A 24,393-nucleotide genomic window follows, 5' to 3' on the forward strand; every position below is an offset into this window, starting at 1 on the left:
CTTGTGCCTATGGCCGAATCACAGTCATGAGGATATCCTTTACCAAATCCAATCTAATTCGTGTCATATTGCTTAAATCAGCGTTTCTCAAAGTGTGGGGCGGAGACGTGACAGGTGGGGCGCGAATGGATGTGATGAACGGGAGATTTTTATTTTTTTCCCTGATCTATGGCAATGCTTTCCTTTATAGACAGTAGATTTTCATTGGCGTCTGCGTATTAATTGCAGCGGGACAATACAAAAAAAAACTTTAGTTTAGTTTAGTTAGGGCTGTGTACTGTTCTCGCTACGTGTTTTACAAGTCCAGTGTGTTGACAGTCAGCCAAACTTGATTTCACGAGCCAGGTGGCGAGCATCTTGCTCCTTCAGGTGAAAACTTATGACTGAAACAATAATACACAAGAAACAGAAAATACTTAGAAGGTATCTTAACTAAACACAGCAAGTTACTATTAGATTCATTACACCAAGAATCAGAGCAACAACAGATTACAGCACAGCTGGCTAATAAGTGCTAACGTTAGCCACCAACGGAGTTATGAATGAATGGTGTGCTAACGGTCACATATTAGAACGTAATATAAAATGAATAATAATTAAATTTTACGTTTCAACGAACTAACACAGTTCATATAATTTAAACATAGGTCACTTAAACATATTTATCACAGTGTGAGACAGCGAAAAAAACGTAGTCATTGTTTTCGAGGGTGCGAGGAAAAGCATAATTTAATAGAGGCTTACTAGATACTGTATGTGCGTTACTAACTGTCACAGTTGTTCCCTATTCATGGATACCATGTGACGTCACTGCGTTTAAGCGCCGCCATCTTTGTGTCCGAAAGTCTAGCTGAGCGTCGGTCACAACACAGACAATAGTCGGTCACAACACACAGAAAGTTAAAATGCCCTGCTTATGTTGTGCTGATGGATGCGACAATAGTCGCGAAAATTACCCAAAGAAACAATTTAATTGTATACCAAAAGATTTAGATCGGCGGAATAAATGGTTGGCTGCAAATTAGAAGAGACAACTGGCAGCCAACATCTAACTTCAGATTGTGCAGTCAACACTTTGTATCTTCCTGCACCACTATCCACGGGCATGTTGCTTTTGTGTTCAGAGCCTGGGAATGACTGACATGTTAAGTGAAATGCAGCACGTTGATACAATCGTGAATAATTGCTGTGTCTTATCAGAGCTAAACTCTCCTGAGCAAGCTAGAGTGCTAATAGTTAGCGAGCTGTTTAGCCATTTACTAAAGGCTTTAGCTACACCTAGCTAGCCCACATTGGCACTCTTAACCACCACTAAAATAAATCGGTTGATAATCGCTGTTTGAATTACTAAGATGTCCTGTGATGACACATATTTTTTGTCTCCAGATGCCATATCTTGGTGTAGTTCACCCATCCTGCAACTGCATATTGATATCTGTAATCTTGAAAGCCTTCAGGCTATCTCCGGTGTATGGGGATGGATTGTGTACAAGATAAATGTATACGTCTGGAAAAGACAGTTGGGGCAGACTTTAAGGGACAAAATGAAGTTGAAGGTAATAAATATGGATCGCGGCCAATAATCAATGTTTTTTCTAAATATCGCTGTCTTTCTGTCTCATTTAGATGTGCTATGTTCGTAGTCATGACTGTTCGCTAGCTAACTATGATAACTAACCACTAGAATTAGAAAATGCTACATTTAAAAAGTCTAAATTTGAAGAACCTATAGGCTATCAATAGAAAACAATACTAGTATTATATTATTAATATTATTATATTATTACTATATATTATTATATATGACTACCTAGCTACTATTGGGTACAAAAATCTTATAATACTGTAGCGTAGCTTGGATTCCGCTACACGTACTGGTGTTGTTGTTATACCGCGGTGTATTGTGGGAGTACTACACCGCAGCTGTTAGCTTAGCCACAGTGCTATCTGTTGTGTATGTCCCATTGTTGTGTGTGTGGTTGATGTAGAATTGTTCCTGTTCTGTATTGATGTGTTTTGCATATATAACTGAAGTGTCAACCGTGTTTATGTGTTATAGAAGTTGTGAATATAATCCTGTGTATTTAGTGTTAATCTTTGTACGAGTATGAATGAGTGTTCGAGAACAAGTAAAAAGTTCTAAAACCATTCAACGTCTCGAGCCCATTCTTATCTTCGCCACATTGGTGTCAGAAGTGGGATCGACGGAGATCAAGAATGTACACGCCATGGGGAGCACCTGGAGGTGCCACCGGACCGGCGAACTACGCAAGGACCACTCTGCCAGGCTACGGGATGGAGGAGTCACCGCTGGACGCACCACCACGACGCCTCTTCGAGGGAACAGACAGCGCCAGCGGCCTGCGGCAGAGGAGCAACACGAAGGGGGACGACATTGCCTTGCCCGCCGTGGACCAGCTGCCCGCCCTGGAGCCGCTATATCCGGGACAGCTGCAGTATCGACGGCTCCCGATGCCCACCCTGGACGCCGGACCCACCTACAACCCGCCCCGGCGAGCGACCATGAAGCTGCCGAAGTACCATGGAGAGGGACTGCTGGAGACCTACTTCGTCCAGGTGCAGCTGGCGGCCAATTTCAACGGTTGGTCGAGCGAAGAGACCGGCGTGCAAGTCGCACTCGCCCTGGAGGGAAAGGCGCTGCAAGCGCTGATGGACTTATCGCCGGGCCAGCACGCCAGCTGGCCGGCGATCAGAGACGCGTTGCAGCGCCTTTTCGGACAGCGGGTGTTCACCGACGACGCACGGGAGAAGCTGGCCAACCGCTTCAGGAAGGAAGGATAGAGCCTCGGGGCCTTCGCCGCTGACCTGAGGTTCTACACACGGAGAGGATATTCCATCTTTGCGGATGCCGAGCAGGAGGAGCTCACACTGCAGGCGTTTGTGCGAGGTCTGCGCCCAGAACGGCTCCGAGAGCACATTCGCCTGAACTTTCCCCACTCCCTGGCTACGGCGCTGGACGAAGCAGAGCGAGTGGAACATGTCCTCTGCGTCTCAAGACATCAGATACGGCAGGCGGACGTGACCGGGGAGATCGACGAGGACGAAGTGGTGACACGACAGGCAGCGGCGACCAACGCACGTCGATACCCCAGGCGGAGCCCCGGACAACAGAGGAGGCAAGACGACGGCTGCTACCGATGCGGAGAACCTGGGCATGTGGCACGCCAATGCTTGCCGCCGGCACCACGGATCGCACCTCAGCAGCCGGCGTTAAACTGATAGAGGGTGGCCCAATGGGAGGATCGCCACCCTCGTCTATCACCATAGCCCCCTCCCCTGATCAACAGAGACTGGGACATATTGGCCAAGCACATGGACTGTATGTGGACTGCGACATTGATGGTGTGCCCGTACGGGCGTTGGTAGACACGGGGTCCACCATTTCCATCATCCGACCGGGTGTTCTACCCAGCACCGACCAGCCAACACCACCGGGCTGGGTAGCCACAAAGACACGCATCGCGACAGTAACTGGAGAACAAGCGTCAATGAGAGGAAGAAAAGCCCTGACAGTCTCCATTGCTGGCCGCACTGTCCAACATTGGTTCTGGCTGGCCAATATCCAAGATAAGAGCATCATTGGCTTGGATCTATTGACTCTGTGGGGGGCTACAGTGAACATAAAAGACTCCCAGCTTCACATAGGCAGAGTGACCGTGAGTCTGTTGGAGAAGAGCTGACAAGAAGCGCTGCAGCAGTCAGTGCCGGGCCGGCAGCTAGAAGCTCATCAGCTGTCAGGCAACCGAAGGCTGGCAGTCCTCGACAAGGTCCGCTCCACCAACAGCACGCCCCTCCCAGCCCGGGCCAGTCTCCGCCCACCGCCACAGCAGAGCCAGGCTCCGGAAGAACAACATCACGCCGGAAGCAAAACAACGCAGGGCCGAGCAGCTTCAACACTACGACACCACAGCCGTCTGAGGAAACAAGGCAAGCAGTCCAAGACCTGTGTGCTCGTAGTGAAGAAGGGCTGCTGCCTGCCCAAAAGCTCCGACTACGGCAACTGCTGCAGGGATTTATTGACATTTTCGCTGCACGAGACGAAGAGTGTGTTGGCACGAGATTAGTGCAACACGACATCAACACGGGTAATGCTCACCCGATTCGCCTTCGTCCCCGGCGGTTGCCCCTAGCCAAACGGGAGGCAGCAGAGCAGCAGATTGCGGAGATGGCGGCAGCAGGGGTCATCGAGCCCAGCAACAGTCCATGGACGGCGCCGGTGGTCCTGGTAAGGAAAAAAGATCAGTCATGGCGGTTCTGTGTGGATTACCGACGACTGAACGATGTCACACGAAAGGACTCGTACCCCTTACCACGGATCGACGACGCCCTCGACGACATTGCTGAGTCGAGATTGTTCAGCTCGCTGGACCTACGGAGCGGGTATTGGCAAGTACACCTGACGGCAGAGGCCCGCGCCAAGACGGCGTTTTCCATCGGGCAAGGGCTATTGCAATTCCGAGTCTTGCCATTCGGACTGTGCAACGGGCCCGCCACCTTCGAGCGCTTAATGGAGAGAGTGCTCGCTGGTGTGCCACGGAGTCGCTGTGTAGTGTTCCTGGACGACTTGCTAAGCCATGCTGCGGACTTTGAGGGGGCTATGGCTAACCTGCAAGAAGTGTTCGAGGCCATCCGAACAGCAGGACTCCGATTACACCCACGGAAATGTCATCTGCTGCGGAGACAAACAGCCTTCCTCGGACACATCGTCAGCGAGGCCGGCGTGTCTACTGATCCGCGCAAAGTCGCCGCCGTGAGAGACTGGCCAACCCCCCACAACGTCGCTGAGCTACGGAGCTTCCTGGGGCTGGCATCCTACTACAGGCGCTTCGTCAAGGGCTTCGCTGACATGGCTACCCCCCTGCATCGACTGACGCAGAAAGCGCAGCCCTTCGACTGGAGCGCGGACTGCGCCAACTCATTCAACAGGCTGCGGGCAGCGCTGGTGGAGGCACCAGTGTTAGCATTCCCCGACCCCACTCGCTCCTTCATCCTCGACACCGATGCCAGCGACGTGGGTGTTGGGGCAGTGCTATCGCAAAAAGGTGAGCACGGAGAGCAGGTAATCGGCTACTTCAGTCGAGCCCTTAGGCGACCAGAGAGGAATTACTGCGTCACGAGAAGAGAACTGCTGGCGTTGGTCCTGGTTATAAAGAATTTTCGGACTTATCTCTATGGAAAAAAATTCCGTGAACCAGAGGGGCAGTTAGCTCGGTGGCTAGAAACACTGCAGGATTACGACTTCAACATCCAACACCGGGCTGGCAAACTGCACGGCAATGCAGACGCACTGTCGCGACGACCGTGTGTGACGACGGAGTGCAGGCAGTGTGAGCGTCACGAGAAGAAGAGCACGGCGACGGCTGAGACAACACACGACCAGCATCCGAGAGAGGCAGATGTCCGCACAGCCAACACCGCGGACGCAGCGCCAGCCACAGACAACGAGTGGGAGGTCTTTGACAGACAACAGCTGCAGCAGATGCAAGAGCATGACCCTGTCCTCACCAGGCTCCGTTCTTGGGTGGGAGAGGGGCAGCGTCCACCGTGGTCTGCTGTTTCCGCTCTGGATCCAGAGACCAAAACACTACTCGCAGTGGCCCAACTTCACCATCAGAGAAGGGCTGCTGTATCGCCGCTGGCAAAAACCATCTGGACAGCATGAGACACTACAGCTGCTGGTGCCTCCCTGTGTGCGTGGCCAGGTGCTACGGATGAACCACGGCGCGGTGGGGACAGGACACTTTGGCATCTCAAAGACATTACACCGACTCCGGTCACGGTTCTACTGGCCGGGTTGCCGCCTCGACACAGAGCAATACGTGCATTGCTGTGACGCCTGCACAGCCAGGAAAGGGCCCGGGCGGCGGTCCCATGCCCCACTACAGCAATACCAGGTCGGGGCACCCATGGAACGAGTCGGCGTGGACTTCCTCGGACCTTTTCCCGTCACTGAGCGGAATAACCGCTACATCCTGGTGGCAATGGACTACTTCACCAAGTGGCCCGAGGCGTACGCACTTCCGACCAGAGTGGCGCAACAACAGCAAAGTTCCTGGTGAACGAGATGTTCTCTCGATTCGGCGCCCCGGAGGAGCTGCACAGCGACCAGGGGAGGAACTTCGAGGCAGAGGTGTTCCAGGACGTCTGTCGGTTGCTGGGGGTAAAGAAAACACGGACTACCCCACTACACCCCCAGAGCGATGGATTAGTGGAACGCTTCAACAAGACGCTGGCGGAGCAGTTGACCATCACCGGCAATCGACAGGCGGATTGGGACCTCCACATCCCCATGGTCCTGTGGGCGTACAGGAGCGCAGTCCAGGAGAGCACCGGATGCACACCCGCTGCCTTGATGTTCGGCCACGAGCTCCGGACGCCTGTGGATCTGGCGTTCGGACCACCCCCAGAGCCAGCGGTCGAGGGCGCAGCAGGACTGAGTTACTGCTACCGGCTGCGCGATCAACTCCGGAAAGCGCATGAGCTCAACCGGGAGGCGCTGCACACGGCGGGTACACGGCAGAAGCGCGCCTATGACAACCGCTCTACTGGACAAAACTTTGCCACTGGCGACCAGGTGTGGGTTTACTCAACGCAGCGGAAAAGAGGTATGTGTCCAAAGTTGTCTAGCAAGTGGATAGGGCCATGTGTGGTGTTAGATAAACTGTCGAATGTGGTGTACCGGGTGCAGCTAACAGGGCGTAGAAGAACTGTAGTCCTTCACCGTGACCGCCTAGCACCCTACCGACCTTTAGCTCGCCTCAGTGGGGAAATAGAGACTGTGGGGGAATCGTCCACTGGGACTGTAACACCTCCGCCTGCAATGAGGACGCCATTGAACCACTCAGGGCGTACGTGCAGGGCCCCTGCTTGTCTTCAGGACTTTGTAATGCAGGCTTGGGTTCATGAGGACATGTAACCCGCCTAGAGGGGGCTATGTAGCGTAGCTCGGATTCCGCTACACGGACTGGTGTTGTTGTTATGCCGCGGTGTATTGTGGGAGTACTACACCGCAGCTGTTAGCTTAGCCACAGTGCTATCTGTTGTGTATGTCCCATTGTTGTGTGTGTGGTTGATGTAGAAATGTTCCTGTTCTGTATTGATGTGTTTTGTATATATAACTGAAGTGTCAACCGTGTTTATGTGTTATAGATGTTGTGAATATAATCCTGTGTATTTAGTGTTAATCTTTGTACGAGTATGAATGAGTGTTCGAGAACAAGTAAAAAGCCCATTCTTATCTTCGCCACAATACTGTCGCTACACGATGGTAGTCCTTTGGGGGATCGTAGTCCCTCACATTGCGCATGCGTCATTTTGCGACACTGTCGACTGCGAAGCCGCGCGCGCATGCGTCACAACGACAGATCCGTTTTCAATCATGGAGAAAAGCGACGAAAGCCAGTTTTTTTAAAACATGACCATTTATTTAAAAACAAAGAAGATGTTGTCACAGTGGACAAAACAGATGAGGTGGAGGATCAAAAAGTCTCTCCCCAGTTTCGTTTCATATGTTGACGTAGAGCCTCATGCTGTTAGCCATTTACAACATTAAATATACCCACATTATGCGTTAAGACAAGCCCCATATGTTGATGTTTAAACCGTTTACAACATTATTAAATATTACGTTAAATAAACCTACATTATGCGTTAAGACAAGCCAGATATGTTGATGTTGATGTTGAGCCTTATGCCGTAAACCGTTTGTGTCTGAGCATGCGCAATGTGAGGGACTACGATCCCCCAAAGGACTACCATCGTGTAGCGACAAATACAACGGGAATAATGGTTGAGTCGGACACAAAGATGGCGGCAGGCTTCACGGAAGTGACGTCTTTGGTACCCATGAATCCCATGAGACGAGTATGATGTCAAAGTAAAAGTCCGTCAACAGAAAGAAATACAATACTGTGTGCGTGCAGGGATGGATTACCGAACATGAGCTCAGGGGGGCCCTAAACCAGAGCCTCTGCGTGAAGTCGCTGTTATTAACTTTGCTTGCTGTCAATTGTTTTTAGACTTTGTATTTGTTAATATCAGAGGTGGCTTAAATGTATCTCATATTTGTGGTTGGAAGCGGTGTATTTTGTTACACGTCCTCCTGACTCATGGTTTCATAATCCGTCCATGTGTGCGTGTCCATAACAACAATACACTACAACATGAAACATGAAATCACTCCACGCAATATATATTTTCTGATCTAAATAAGATGCTATTTGTTATTACTTGAGGTTATTTCAATAATTGACCATTTTAAGCTTGGCCTACCATTTTATGGGAGCGATGAGGGACAGGTGGGGCTTGAAAAGGCCCCCTTGTTCAAAGTGGGGAATGACAGAAAAAGTTTGAGAACCACTGGCTTAAATATATATGTTTGTGGGGCGGACAGGACTGGGCAGTTTTTCCAAACCACATTATGACAAAACCCACAGAGAGTGAACTGGTTCAGGATGAGATACGAGCATAGGTGGAGGAAGAACGCTACAGCAAGATGGTCGGCATGTACAAACAAGGCGGGTGTACCAGATGGGAGCATGTGGAACCTCACAAGATCACCTGGACATCTGGACAGCCGATTGCGCATCAAGCTTCTCATCCAATCAGTCTTTGATGTTCCTATAAGCCCAGGCAACCTGCATAGCTGGGTTATGGCAAACAGTATGCCAACTGTGGCAGAAGAGGAGCACCTTGGAGCACAGTTGCTGCCCAAAGGCATTGGGGGGAAGACAATACCGCTGGCGCCATGACCAACTTTTAATGACTTGATTAATGATGGTCGACACAATCAGTACAGCAATTCAAAACAGCAAGTATTAGCACGCCCCCAAACAGTCCATCACCTTCATCAGAGCTGGGGAGAAAGCACAACATCAGCCTAGCTCCCTGGGGGGGCTTCTTGCCACCATACAGGACTGGCAGCTCCAAGTCAACCTAACATGTTCCCAAAAAACATTGCAACCACTCCGCCCGCCCAGACATGGTGTTAACATCGGAGTCAACAAAGCAAGTGGTTCTGCTGGAACTTACTGTCTTCTGGGAAGACCGGATTGGAGACGCCAACAAGTGCAAAAGGGCCAACTACGCACATCTTATTACAGTGTGCTGGAGCAATGGCTGGAGAGCCTGCTGTGAGCTAGTCGAAGTTGGGTGCCGGGGATTTGCTGGCCATTCACTACAGCAAACTCTCAAACTCCTTGGAGTAAAAGGGCTGCAGTGTAGGAGAGCCACCAAGAACATTCTGGAGGCTGCTGAAAAGGCCTTGCGGTGGCTGTGGATCCCGAGGGGGATCAGTGGATTAGTGCACAACTTGGACACCAGTCGGGGGCTGATCACCTGGGCTGAATATATGGAATGAAACATGAGAATATGAAATGGAACTTGGAATGAAAGGGAATTCAATCTGATGTCATAAACACTGGCGCCATCTTGTATTTTCGATGTGTGATATTCAGTACAGATGCAGGACGTGTGTCACTATGACTGCGTCAGCAAAAAACTGGTAACTGTATTCAATACCATTCTACCGATGAAGAAATGTATTCACTCTTTCCCCATTGAAGGCCAACTGCAGTGAACCTCACAGGCCAGACAGTTCCTGCTTGTCAGGCATTCAATTATATCCTTACCCCCTCTGCCTTGACCCATTTCGAGTGAATGGGTGAAGATTGTAGGTAGGGATTGTTTTGGGGGGCTCCTGTGAGGTGTGCCTGAATTCTCCATCTCAACCTCGAATATAAGGTGATGTATACAAATAATTCCAAGATGAGACTGTTGACCTATATTTCCAATTACCAATACAGCCCAAAACATTGAGCCGTGGGAGAAATACTAACTATTGCCGCAACGCAGATACTAGCTGTAAGGTCTGTGTTCTGTCCGTGTTTAATTTCTGTGTTTGTCTCCCTTGTGTGGTCACATGTTTGTTCCCATGTCTAGTCCTCGTGCTTCCTTGTTCCCGCCATGTGCTTTCCCTATGTTTGTTTGTCTATGCCATGTGCCCTCTTGTTGTTGTCCGTGTCTCCACCCCTCACCTGTTCCCAATCTCCCGGTTTGTGTGTATCATTGATTTCACCTGTGTCCTGTTAATTCCCCTTGTTTAGTCCACCTGTGTCTTTGTCTGCCTCGCCTTGATTGTTTTCACCTGTCTCTTGTTATCTGTTGCCTGTGTGTGTATATATAGTCCTTGTTTTCTTGTTTCTCGTGGCGTCTTCGTAAATTATTGTTATATGGTATGTTCCTTGTTTTTTCCACTGTTCCTCGCGTTTAGCGCTTTTCTCCTTGTTAAAGTGATTACTCGTGCTTCTGACCTCTGCCTGCCCTACAACTATTCTCCTGCCTATTCCCTGTTTGGTTTTGTTTGCAATTGTTGGACTGCCTACCTGTGTACCGAACCCGGCTAGTAAAACGTTTCACCCTTTAAATCTACCCCTGTGCTGAGTCGTGCTATTGAGTCCTGCACAACACCCACCAGTCGTAACACTAGCCACTATATCCATCGAATGTGGCCACTGCTGAGTGGTGCACAGTGTAATATGGGGTCTGTGAAAGACCGCTCGAGCCTGCCATCTCACCATGTGGGATGTAGGCTGGTAGAATGGGGTTGCAGGCACGAACACACGACGCAGCAGACAGTGGCTTCCATAAAAATAGCTAGATTTATTTACAACAGGGTTTTTTCAAAACCCCAAAACATACAAACACAAACTGAACACACTAAAGCCTATACTAGACAAGGTACACCTCTGTGCATACAGGTTTTGTCTAGTACCTTGTCCAAGCTCCATCCAACATGTTCAGTCTGTCCTTCTCTCTCATGAAACAATGAGGTGCACCTTAAGTAAGGCCACCTTGGTCCAATTAAAAGGTAATTGGACCCCTTCACAGGGGCGGGGGAATCCGGACCCAACCATTTAGGTAGGGGAGTCCAGTCCTTCTTCCCCCGTCAACCACAGTGAGAAGGGGGAGAGACTTAACCTTTTCACAGGGTCAAGGGGCTTCATACCGATGAGTCTGGTTTTTTTTTCTACTTATTTTTTTTATAAAAAAATCTTATAAGTAAGTAATAAAACAGTGTGTCATGGTCCATGCTCCACATCGGTTCTTCATGTGTTCAGTTGATTTGTGCAGAGAGGTTATTGCTTTGCCTGTCACCAGCCCTTTCTCACCCTTCTCCTCAATATTCTTGTTTCGGGGGTTCACCTTTGTAATCCTACTATCTTTACACTTGACACTTGACACTAATAATAGTGTTATTACTCTTTCTCCTCTCCATCTCTTTTCCATCTCCATTTTTCTTTAACTGTTGTATGAAAATGCAAAAAAGGATGCAATAACGGTTATTAGCATCATTACTTCCCTTTTCTTCATTCATCATGCTCTCATGCACGGGTCTTCTGGTTTCCTGTGGTTCTTTCTATACCAATCTACCCACATGCACCCTCTGTACACTGTACACACACACACACGCACAAATACACAAATCCATCCATCTATTAACTCTCACTAGATGTCCCCAATGTCAAATATTCAAGTGTATACACATGCCTGGAGAGCACATTTATCAGGGCACTACAAAACAAAGTCAGGTCAGTCATCATCTATCAAAAGAAACAATTTTATTGGAGACATCACACAGAAGGAAATGTCTGCGGTTGATCATTTTGCAAGTCAATCCATAGGTCCCTATTGTTCAAAGTAGGTGGAGCCTGACCAAGAGGAAGCTGACTCAATCATACTCCTTCTGCTGTCTTCATGGTGATCATAAGTCTTTTAGCACACATTGCGTGAGAATCACAGTAGCTGTGTCATGTGAAAGGAAGTGTGAATTGACACATCCATTTTTTAAACCACATTGCCACTGCAGGTGTCAATGAAGAAGAGCGATAAACTTTTAAAAGAAACATCTCATTGACATTTGGTGTATTCAACTGCAGTAGCAGTCTCATGTTAAAAGTTCAACATTCGATCTAAAAACTTTACAAATATGCAGATATTTATAACATTCTCTTTTATCATACAAACACTCCGCCACACATGAATGACTAATACTAATCTCAGTGTGTGCATGGATATAGTACATAGATAAGTATTCATGTTGCTAAACTGTTTGTATGTTTGAGTTTATCGTGTACGTTTTTTTTTTTAAATGTACGAATTTTTTGTAAATTTACAACTTTAGTCTCAGAATATTACCCCCCTCCCCCAGCTCCATAATATCTTTTCCACCTTCAATGGCCCTAATATGTCATCATAACCTTAATCTTTTACAGCAAAATTATTCAACATGAGAGGGTCAAATCAATTTCATTTAGTTTTTCTCAAACATTTCTGTTAAAGGAGCACACAAAGTTAATACAATAACCCACTCGCACACACAGCAGGTCCATGAAACACTTGAACTTCTGTGGCATCCATCATTTCATTACAATTGCGTAATCATGAGTGTAAGTGTGAATTTGCAAGCCCACACTAATCACACAGCCCACACCACAGTCTCTCATCCATACCAAGACAGTATGTTTTAGCGTTTAGCTAACATTTAGCGTGAGCTCAGTGTTGCTTCAGTGAGTAAGCAATAATGCTAGACTTACTCTAGTCGTTGTGGGACCTCAATTCCTCAATTGCATCTTCAAAAGTAATTGTTGACTCAATAAAGTTAACAATGGGCTCACACTCAGAATACAACGTGTTACTGTTGGAGCAGTGTTACTGGATCCTTAGACTGTGACTAAGGCTAGGTTGTTGGGTATGAGCACTTGCATGTGACAATAGCACAAATCATTTAACATCTTCCCCTGTGTATAACTAAAATTGTGTATGTGTTTTTCAAGTTTGTGTATGCCGATTCTAAAGTGTAAAAACAGAAACCTGAAAATTGACACGGGTGGTAAAGTTGCAACGCCTCTGTGCAGGTTAGTATCTGATGAGTTGGAAACAGGAAGTATATGTGGTACACCAGCGCAGACATAAGAGCTTCCTGTAAGTGTTGTTGCAGATGAAGTTTAAAACGATATATATATTAAGTATAACACAGGTCATGAGTTGTGCAACAAAGATTGTTGCATAATGAGTTCCATCAGGAAAGGGTCTCAAGATAATTTCCACTAAAACAGGTTATTTCTTAAACCAGGGTTAACCAGGGTTTTTACCCTTTAGTTATTTGTACACCATGCATAAACCCATACCTTGTGAATGTGGGGGGGAAATAAGAATGCATCTTCAGGAAATGACCAATGTTCTGCCCCTGTATTCTGTTTCAATGTACAACCCGTAACTTGCTTGTCCACCTGACATCAGTCATCCTCTTAATTTCAGTTTAACATTTATTGGTAAGATATGCATATTGAAGGTGGTATACACTGTGTGAGATGGATTGTATTCTTTGGATTTTTTTTACCTACAGCCGGTAAGTATACAAGAATAACATTATTTGAACATCTTTTTATATGAATTGGAATTTACTTTCGGTCCTATTCACATGTATTGTAGGCTATATAAGTACGTGTAAACTCAATAGCATTTTAAAAACACAATATAAAACAAATTTGTGTAGAATATTAATAGGAACTGGAGAATAATACTTTCAGTTCAATCAGTTTTAACAGTAGAAGGGGGAAACCTTACCAAAAACCTCAGTGTTATTACCTTACCAAAAACCTCAGTGTTCCTCCCTTGGTTAGGTAAACCTGAGTTTCTCAGTCGAAGTAGCAATCTAAAATCTAAAACCTATAATATCAGCAAGGCATTATATTTATTATTCTTCGTACATAACAAAACTGATACATTGAAAACCACATTGAAATCAATGTCAATCAATGCCCAAACTAAAGGCACCAGTCCATAACAATAAGTATCACTTTAGTATGCTTTCTCTAGCTCAATTTATTACATTCACATTGGATTCCTTCGTTAAGCCAATTGTATCCAAAGAGACAGTATCGTACATGTATACATTTTGGATTAATAGACTATATGTGCTAGCAGGGAACTGAGCCCATCATTTTGGTATTAGCACTTTGGTCACTTAAGTTGAACTATAAGTTCAGTAACAACACAGAACTTGTGTGAGTTTATGGTCATCGTTCCACTGCCTGTATCTTTAGATGTGAAGCCTGAAGAGACGTAAGCAAATGTGTATTACATAGAATGTTGTTCTTGTTTAACGAACGAACGAGCCTTCGATTCTTTATAAATCTGCTGATTCTGGGCCTGGTCTGGCCCTAGACCACTTCTCACGCACTTTCAAATTTAAATTATAGCATTTAAGCAACACTATGCCAGCATGAACCGCTTTTTGAAGTATGCTTTTAAAGGCAACTAGTTTTGGTATCATCTTCAAATTAATTTTGTTCCGTGATCTGGGACGAGCCACACTGCTAAAATATAAGAAAAGCTTTCACAGCATGACATCACCAAATCTTCAAAATACATCACTTATGTTACTAAATATGTTGGACGGTAATTATTTCAATGTATTGATTGAGATTCAGAATATTCAGTCTAATTAGATGGGATGGTTATGGATTTTGGTAAAGTTTGCACTAGCATATGAGATGCTCCATGTAAAGATTTCCTTCGGTAAAAGTTTCTTGTACTTGTAACTAAGTTACAAATCCATTATTTGCTGGCTAAGAAGACATATACAAAACACAAGCTTTCATCAGTGGCAAATGAGCTGTTGTTGAATGGGATCAATTTAGTGATTTACAAATACCCTACACTTTGCAAACAATTGTGATTTATTAAATGTCCAAATAGGCACACCATGTTTTACAAATACAGAACACACCTCTCAAACAAACACAATGTGCTTTGCAAATACAAGACACATCTATAAAAAACACACAAACAAATAAAGGACAGATTCCACAAATGTAAACAAAGAATGGAAATAAATGAACCATGTTTTATATGTCTGTATAATGTTTTTTTACAAGTGCAACTTATTTTTTCACACAGCAACCATGTCATTTGTGGATTGAGGGGATTTTTGGCGCTGCTTTTTCTGCTTGTGTGAGTTTCAAATGTAAACACTTGTGCGAGTTGCAAATTTTAACACTTGTGCGAGTTGCAAATTAAAACACTTGTGCGAATTGCAAATTAAAACACTTGTGCGAGTTGCAAAGGCACCAAAACAGCAGGTGAGCTACAGGGGCATCTGCTTTCCAATCAGTTCATGAAATGGCTGGTGGGTTGTGTGTGTAGAGACAAAACGTGTTCCACTTGTAAAAAATGATTATACAGACATGCAAAATGAGGTTTATTTATTTCCATTCTTTGTTTACATTTGGAGAATCTGTCCTGTATTTGTTTGCGAGTAGCATTTTTATTTGCAAAATACGTTTTTTCTGATTGAGGTGTCTTGTATTTGCAAACTACATTGTGTTTGTTTGAGAGGAGTGTCTTGTATTTGTAAAGCATGGTGTGCATACTTGCAAATCATGGAGCATTTATAAATGTGAATCACACTCGGTTTGTTTGCAAATCGTGGGGTATTTCTGAATCTTTTTGTCACTAAATTGATCCCATGTTGTTGGTGTTTGCAAGGTTTTTACATGCCTTTTAAATAGCTAACTTGCTAGTTTTAGACCAAACTCCTTGCTGCTTTAAGGGTGAATCCAATCCACTGTTTTGTCTGGAATACAGTCTCGTCCCAAGACACACTGGCTACATTCAGGCAACTAGTTACATCCTGGAATAAGCACTGCTGCACTCTCCCTGTGCAAACAAGAGAAGTATTTCATACTTACCATATGCACATCATACTGTCACTGTAAATGATTCAACAATCCCTTTCAGTAGTCTAAGTCACTAATTAGTGTCAATTTGGTTGTTTGGGGAAGTCTCTCAGTAATACTTGGGTGCATCTCAGGGTGTATTTGTTGCTGTCTCTGGCATTGACAAGTGTTCTAGCCCATCGTGAGGATGGAGGGGGTGGGTCTGGGATGCCAGACACCACTGTTGAGGCTTCTGGAGGTGTTATTGGCCCAATTAAGCGAAACACGGACGAAGGAAGGTGCCTGCTTAAAAAAAAAAAAACTGTGAAATGCTCATGAATGCGTCTTTGTTGTTCTTGTTAAGTTTCGGTATGATGGTTGCAGTGCACCCCGTTGTGTTATAATACTTTAGGCTAGGTTGTTAGGTATGGGTGCTTGCATGTGGCAGTGAGAGGTCTGGCCACTTTGGGAAATCTCCAACTAATAGCACAAGGAATTTAACATCTTTTTTTCTGTGTCTAACTAAACAAGTAATCACTTCTCCTCAAGTAAAAAGTCAACACTTAAATTATCTTTGATCATTCTCATTATGTCCTTATGTGTCCTCAGGACAGCACCACTGCAAAGGTGGTTGTGGTGAGAGTACCATCATCACCGCCTTCTTGGATTCCACAGTGATACTCCCTTGCAGCTTTAGCAACAGCACTGGGGGCCCTGTGCTCTGGAGCAAAGAGACAGACATTGTCAACATCACCAGCTTACACCAAGTCTCTTTCCTTGACCATAAGATGGGCAGAGTTGTTGTATTCCCAAATCTGTCTCAGAGAGGAAACTTCTCGATCCGCATTGAGCAGCTCCAGGCTCCAGATGTGGGCGTGTACTGCTGTGAGCAGGGAGACCTGTGCAGGAGAGTGGAGATAAAGAAGGGGGAACGTATCGTAAAGCCCCATGAGGAGGGTATCGTAAAGCCCCATGAGGAGGGTAACTGAGTTAGCACCGTCATCAGTGCACAACATACTGTAGCGATCTCACAGAGTCAGGCGTATCTTTGGCTTGCTTGAAAACACAGTAAAACACAGTACAGGCATTCAGACACTGATAACGAACGGCAACTGGAGTGGGATTACAGACGCAGACATATCATACTGACTTGGGGTGGACAGAGATGCTCAAACACAAGGAAAATCCCACTACGGCATATACAAATCACAATGACTCCACATTGCTAACTAAAAATACACGTAGACATTAACATAGGAGGGGAAGCACCAAACACTCGAAGTCAGAACACTGAAACTGAATTTGCAGACATAAACATTCTACAATACGAATACTGGGGATAGGTCACATAACAATTACAACACAGAAGTACAGGCAATCACACATACATCACTCCCGCTACACGTCACAATACTTGATGTTTGCAGGGACAAGAGAACTGTAGGAAGACCTCAATGTCCGCTTGCAAAACTCAGGAAAGATAAAAAAAAAACACTTAAATATGAAAACTAATTATGAATGAAAACACTGTATGAAATCTGCATATTGTAAATGACTATCATAAATTTGGGCAAAGATTGGGGTGTACAACTGACAACTGTTTTTTTGTTTTACGACAGAAAAAAGTGTTGTGAAAGATCTTCCCATAGGAATCTACATCATCATTGCAGCAACTATAATCTTGATTGCTCTTGTCCTTGCCTGTTTCTTCATCCTCAAAAACAAATGTGAGTTATTTCACTGCTGTATCTTAACTGCTTTTCACCAGATCATTTCTAAGCTTACACTAACAGGACAATAAGTATGACTATTTTAATGTCTTTAATGCCCTGTAGAAGAAATAGCACTGGTCCTTGCAAAGATGGAACATTTTGCCGCATTTTCTGAACCTAAAAATACAATGCTTTGCAGGGCTGTGTGTAAATGAAGTTGAATCTTACTACGTCAATCACACTGATAATAAAGGTAATTTGATGCTTAGCTTTCACAAATCTCTGCTATGACTTATGAAACCACAGTTCAGTTAATCCAGATCATAATATTTTTTTAATTTTGCCTCCCTCTTATATTCAATTAAAAATGTGATCTATTTTGTTTAAAGCCAACACAGCCAAAGCCAGCGCCCCATCCAGCACCCAAGCCAGCGCCCCACCTCTTCCTCATGACAAGCCAGTTCAAAGCAACACCTCCCAGGAAAAGGGTAGGAAAGGTCTTGTGCAGATTGACTGAAGTCTCAGTGCTGAATATGAATGATACCATAACAATGACTCTTTGAAACATGCTAACCAACAGCATTATCTCTCCTTTTCTCTGTCTAGGTGACACTGCTTCAAACTATTTACGTGAGCGCCACCCTGTTAAGCGGAACAACCTTAACCAGGGGGGTGGGGATGTTTTCACTCCCAACCAAGGTTTCTCACATTTTAACAACGATATACAGAGAGGAGGAATAATGGGTATCAACAACAATCAGTTGTAATACTAAAAATATAGTATAATAATTATTTCTTGTTGACCTGAACCTGACCTTTTCTTGATTGTCTCCTTTGCTCATGTCAATTATCCATGTTTTTATATTTCCTTGCAGTTCACAGAACAGACAGCGTCATCTATGGTATGCTTATCTTTCTTTATTTCTTTGAATTAATTCAACATTTTAATTGTGGTTAATATTACATTAAATATGAGAGAGAGAAGACCCTAAACAGTAATTTTCAGTGAGGACATTCATTTTATTGTAATATTGTCTTTTATGAAGTGAACTGTCACTAACATCCCTAAGATTTGATCCCCAAGTCATGCTAAGAGTCTTAAAGCCATGGCTCGAGGGGCTACTGGGATGTCACCAAAAATTATCACATTATGAGCTATAACACGTCTCCTTCAACATTCAGAAAATGATGAACATGATCCTGATCAGCAGCAAGTGGGAGCACTTAATACAAATTTTCAAAGAGGTATTCTGTGTCTTTTTCTTCTTGTTTTAGGTATCACAAATACAAATCTTGGGAATATTGCTCTTTATTATAAAATACTTTTTATTCACAAACAGATATCAGCAGTTCGCCTCGGAACCATATTTCACATGTTGCTCAACCAAACTATGGTAATATATTCAAGATTTAATATTTATTTTAAGTTATTTTAAGTATTTCAAAAACTAATTGGAATTGTGATATGTTTGTATGATTTGCTACAGCAAACCAGACAGAAATTAATAAAGAACGCAAAGTCAATCAGGCTGGGGGAAGAGACCAAAGTAAGTATCATCTCAGAATTTAACCTGTACGATTTCTTATCAGCATAGGCTATGTCCTGCTATAGGAAAAACTTAAAGCAGCACAACGGAGGAACTGCTAATCGCTAACGAGATGCTACCGGCTAAACCTGTTGAAATTTGCTTACTTTAACACTATGACAAACTAGTGAGTCAACAACTTTCCTAACACAGTCAAACATCAAGCAAGTGCAACACAAGACAAAGCAAGACGGCAAATAAGTTACTTACTAACCCGGCAGAGAGAAGTACTCGCACGGCTTCCAGAAACTTACATACATACTTGTACAGAGTGTATGTCATGTTATGTTATGTTATATTATGTTTGCTATGTTATGCTATGGTAGGTTGTTGTGTGGTGCCTCGTCCTAAGAATTTCAGTGCCCAGTCTGACCCTGTGTCATTCTGTGCATCTGACAATAAAAGACTTGTAACTTGTAACATAGCGAAGTAGAATATGCTGCACCCTGGTATGGCAATGGCACAGAGGCCATTCTCCATATTAAACGTCATTGTAGCGCCCCCATTTTTTAAAACTGTTATTTGTAAGGTAAAATTGCTAATCCTAACCCTAAAGTACAATTGCTACATACTGTTACTTTAACTGAATACTCAGTTAATGCATAACCATAATTATGATGACAAATTAACCTTAATTCACGTTGTTTGTTTACATTAAGTTCATTCATTGCCCCTTTCTTTTCAACAGATTATTTGATTCAAAATCCCATCTATTGCAACAGCACTGAGTTTCTGAATGAATGATATCTATAAACGGCAGGATGTTCACGGGTGACATTTGTGTTGCCCTTTTTCAAAATGTTAACGATGTGTATCAGACTTGAGCCAATAAATGTTTCTATTAACTAGGCTACTGTGTATTAGTGTATTTGACCACCAGGCGTTTCTACGATAACCATAATTTTTTCATCTAAAGTTCAATTAACAAGTTGTCGAGCACGGACTTGCACATCCACCCTCCCTCTCGAATTAGCCAACTTGACTCAATGCTTAATGTTTTCAATATAACGTGACATTGCATTTCCCGACATGCCTGACGGCCATCATAGTAGTAGCACAACTTTACTTGCTCTTTCATCCAAATTTGGTTCATGAACAACCATGTCGACCTGATCCACCTAGTCACTCAAAATACGTGTGGGAGTGCGTTTAGTGCAATCGCTTGCTCCACTGGTTTCTAGACATACCATTAGCGAATATTTGCTGCATGTATTTCGTTAAATCACAATCATCCTGGGTAATACCACTTACACACAACCAAGTAGGCCTAACTGACACCCAGAACACATTAGTCATCAGTTGTCGTCTCGAACATAACGCAAGGCAAGGCCATTGGTCTCAACTGGTGTGTTTGTGCTGACCGAAATGTGCAGTGCGTTGCTCCATATCAGCGAGATTTTAGAAGACCAAATAATGCGCAGATCACTACGAATTATACTTTTCACTCTGATTTTTCTTACTCTACATGACGAAGACTATTGTGTCACATATCCAACAAAGGTAAGCCTCCTGAGAGAAGAAGAATATGCATATTTTGTAGCTCTGGTCACAGTGGAAGAGGTGCAAGAGCTAGGCTTGCTATTTCCTTACCTTTTCAGGTGGCAAATCCGGTAGGGGACTTTAATCAAAATGGAGGAGACAGAATTACAAGCAGCCTGGGCCTACCTGTACTTAATGAAATGCAGCAGATCTTACTCAAAGGTTAATTGCAGTTTCTTTTCATCAAATACATGGCTGCTATAAACTCGTTGAGGAATAAACTTGAGTATTGTTTGATCTTTAGAGAAACATTGGTCAGGCTACTGTGACAAGAAGGGATTTCACATCATCATCCAAAGTAATGTTACAGCTCCTCCACTGGATTTAGGCTCAGTCCATGTTGCCTACAACAGAAGCACTGCTTGCAAGCCGAAGTTCAAGAGCAGTCAGTCTGTGATGTTTCAGTTTCCACTCACAGGCTGTGGTACAAAAGTCAAGGTCTGATATATCATAACATTGTCCGACGTCTTGCATTTCATTTTAGTTTCAATCTCTCCCCCGAAAACTTAAACTTTTTTCTGTTCAAGGTTTTTAGTGGACGCATTTCCTACTGGGTTAATATCTTTGGAGTAAAAGTCTTTCATCTTAAACAGGGGGCAATATTTCGTGATCCACAGTTCAAGTAAGAATGAATTGTTGGCAACATTTTTATTTATTTGTTTCTATGGTTTAAGGTTTATATTGATGACAGATGAAAAGTGTTTCTACAGACTCACTGTACAGTGTTCCTACACTCTCCATGGTGCAACCACACTAAGGACAGACATCCAGAAACCTATATCTGGCCAACCCTTAACTCAGAAAAATGAGGGTTTGCTTCGTGTCAGAATAAGATTTGCTAAAGGTAAAGTAGAAAAAGGCCTACATGAGGGATTGTTTCCACTAAAAATGAGGAAGTTATTCTTTAGCCTACTTCCCATATTTTTTCAGATGCATCTTATAGCTCTTTTTACAAGGAGAGTGATTCATCAAAGTATGTGCTGGGAGATCCTGTTTTTGTTGAAGTGTTCCTTCTAAAACGGGAGGATGGGGAACTTGTGCTCTGCTTGAGGGACTGTTGGGCAACCCCAACAGAAGACCCCCAAGACCAGCATAGATGGAATCTGCTCACTGACAGGTAGGCTATTGCTCATGCTCAAACCTCTGTTACAATGTTAATAATTGTCAGCAGATGGCAGTGTTTCAGTCTCTGCTTTGATTTTACTGTTATTCACATGCCAGGTGTCCTTTCCGTGGAGACAGTCACCACACTGAGGTCATCAGGGTGACCCCTGGGGAGGGGGTGAAGTATCCACAACATCACAAGCGGTTTATGATCAAAATGTTTTCTTTTGTGAAATCCAAAGAGTCTCAAGGCTTAGTATGTATCTGATCATCACACTGTGCACAAAAAAATGTTTCCCTCATTAAATAGATCTGTTCTCAATAGGCCTACATTAATCAATTTGCGTAACTTACTTTGCAATGATGATATTTGAAAGTTGTGTGTCAAATAACTAGATGTAATTCTAAAGGTAAATTAAAGGAAAGTAAAAAAGCTCAAAAAACTGTGTTCACTGCAGGTTTACATACACTGTAATGCAGAGATCGGCAAAGGAGTTGAGTGCTCTGTGCCTTCCTGTAACCAAGGTACGTAAACAAGTTCATGACGAGAACATAGACATGGAATACATAGTCCTATTCACTGATAAAGAAAACTTTGAAGACCAATCAGGAGGTAAATCAGTAATCATTGTAGCACTACTGTTTAAACAGTGCAGTCCATATTATTAATAGCGCAGTGCCATAGAGTTTAACATGGCATATTAATGTTTGTATGTTTTTTTTCTAGAGCCAAGGGACCTAAAGAACCAAGATCAAGAAAATGGAAATTAAGCTGTTTAAATGCTATCATTTCCGAAGGCCTTCTTACTGGAAATATAGCCTAAAAAACTTCAAGTTGTCATATCTCTTTTTTTTTTTTCATTTTTGCACATGCTCTGTAGACTATATTCAGTATGAAAAACAAGCATGACTTGGATACTGGTTGGATATCAGTAGTCTGTTTGTGACTGTAATTAACATGTTATCTTTCAATGTTTAATATTTATCAGCAATTTCTGCATGCCACTTCATACTCCTGTCCATTTGGTGGCGGTAAGGAGAAGTATGACAGACCAATTTGATTATTAGCGGTAACAGAAAAAGTACAGAGGAAAGCGCAAACTGTCGACAGTAAACGATAGGCAATATGGCGGCGAAAAGCGTCAATATAAAAGTCAGCAAAATTTAGTTTGAAAATCCGGTTTGACAAATGTTTAGTTTTTCACGGCATATGCCTGGTGTGCTGCTAACTAGTCTAGATAAATAAACTGCATCTGCCAATTTTATAATTTTAGCAGATTCGTCTTGCAAATGACCATGGAATGGAATGGTAGCCTATTAGGTAGACTACACAACATTTGGTTTTTCGTTGTTGATTATCATTAATCTCTTCAAGAAATCATTAATATATCACCACATCCAGAAAGTTGCATTTCACATCCAATACATTACTGAATAAAATTAGCCTATAAACTGTGTTTAATATGAATAGGCAGAACCCTACTGTATGTGACTCAGCTGGGGCTTAACATGACCTGGTACCTACAAAAGTGATTCAGAATCATAAATAGGATTATTGTCGAGTAGGTTTCCATAAAAGGATTCATTGTCTTGGTTATGTGGCATAAATAGGTTAAATGTACAAATGGGGACAAGACGAGAATATAGAAACATAAATATAGACAAATATAGAATAACAATCCGAATACAAGCTTTCATAGATTAAGCTAGATATGTATATAAATATGAATTTAAAAGGAGAATCTTGGAAATGTGCAACAGTGCAAGGTAATATGCACTGAATAGCTGTCTGGGATAAAACAAAAGTTTGTGGGCATTGTTGATTACACTGCCTGCTGTCGGAAAAAAAAACAGTTTTTATGGCGTGAGGTTTTGGTACTGATGGACCGCAGTGTCTTACCAGAGGGGAGTTTTCCAAAAGACCCTGACAAGGATGGGAAGTGACAGCCATAATCTTCTCTGCTCACTTCAGGGATTCATGCAGGTCCTGGAGTGATGGTGGATTGCAGCCAATCCCCTTCTCAGTAGAAGGAACGATACGCTGCAGTCTTCTCTTGTCTTGCAGTGGCAGTGAAGGCAGCGTACCAGATGGTGATGTAGCAGTAGAATGGACTCAAAGATGGCAGTGTCAAAGTGCACCATCATGGCCTTTAGCAGGTTGAACATCTTCAGCAGCCTCAGGAAGTTCATCCTCAGCTGAGCCTTCTAAATTAGCCCCAATTCAGGCTTTAATGTCTATGTATTTCTAAAAAAAAATCTGTAGACAGAGTGTATGTGACTCAACTGGGGTTTTTATACCCTGGTACCTACAAAGGCAGTAGGTACCTGTAGAGTGCCATTATTGTGTTCTCTATTTTAAATATATACATACACATACACCACATACAATATTTACAGTATATACATCCATGACAGCTGATGAACAAAGAGTCAATTGTAATGTTTGCACTTCATATCCGCACGCAAGACGGGGAAGGTGGCAGTATCTGTATATCTGTCTACATTACTAATGTTATTCACATGTAAAAAGACAAAAAAGTTTACAAAAAAAATGAATAAAAACCCCCCCGGATAACTTTGTTGAGGAAGCAAGACCTGTTTAGTTGAAAGCCCACTCACCCCATCAAGGTACAGGCAATGAGTGGGATGTTAGTTGGACAGGATAAAACAGAAGACAAGGTTAATAATAAAACACATGCTCTAAAAGCTGAC

General features: G+C 43.6%; 1 protein-coding gene across 10 annotated transcripts; it reads left to right on the top strand.

Moving 5' to 3' along the window:
- The first annotated feature begins 13,266 nt into the window (after nt 1–13,266).
- On the top strand, nt 13,267–23,079 carry LOC105907812 (zona pellucida sperm-binding protein 4). 10 transcript variants are annotated; one of them, XM_031573428.2, is made up of 16 exons: nt 16,639–17,467; nt 17,652–17,705; nt 17,842–17,949; nt 18,059–18,151; nt 18,328–18,354; nt 18,635–18,697; nt 18,793–18,846; nt 18,940–18,999; nt 20,637–20,739; nt 20,822–21,015; nt 21,105–21,199; nt 21,288–21,421; nt 21,508–21,694; nt 21,799–21,937; nt 22,140–22,206; nt 22,409–23,079. In XM_031573428.2, exons 2-16 carry the CDS (start codon nt 17,664–17,666, stop codon nt 22,450–22,452), a joined length of 1,410 nt encoding a protein of 469 aa, XP_031429288.1. In that variant the 5' UTR covers nt 16,639–17,467; nt 17,652–17,663; the 3' UTR covers nt 22,453–23,079. The 10 variants fall into 10 exon arrangements, with proteins under 10 accessions (XP_031429293.1, XP_031429290.1, XP_031429294.1 ...); XM_031573429.2 differs by having other exon boundaries at nt 21,799–21,885; XM_031573427.2 differs by having other exon boundaries at nt 17,842–17,940; nt 22,411–23,079.
- Nucleotides 23,080–24,393: the final 1,314 nt, after the last annotated feature.

Source organism: Clupea harengus, chromosome 9, assembly GCF_900700415.2.
Source record: "Clupea harengus chromosome 9, Ch_v2.0.2, whole genome shotgun sequence".
Taxonomy (NCBI): domain Eukaryota; kingdom Metazoa; phylum Chordata; class Actinopteri; order Clupeiformes; family Clupeidae; genus Clupea; species Clupea harengus.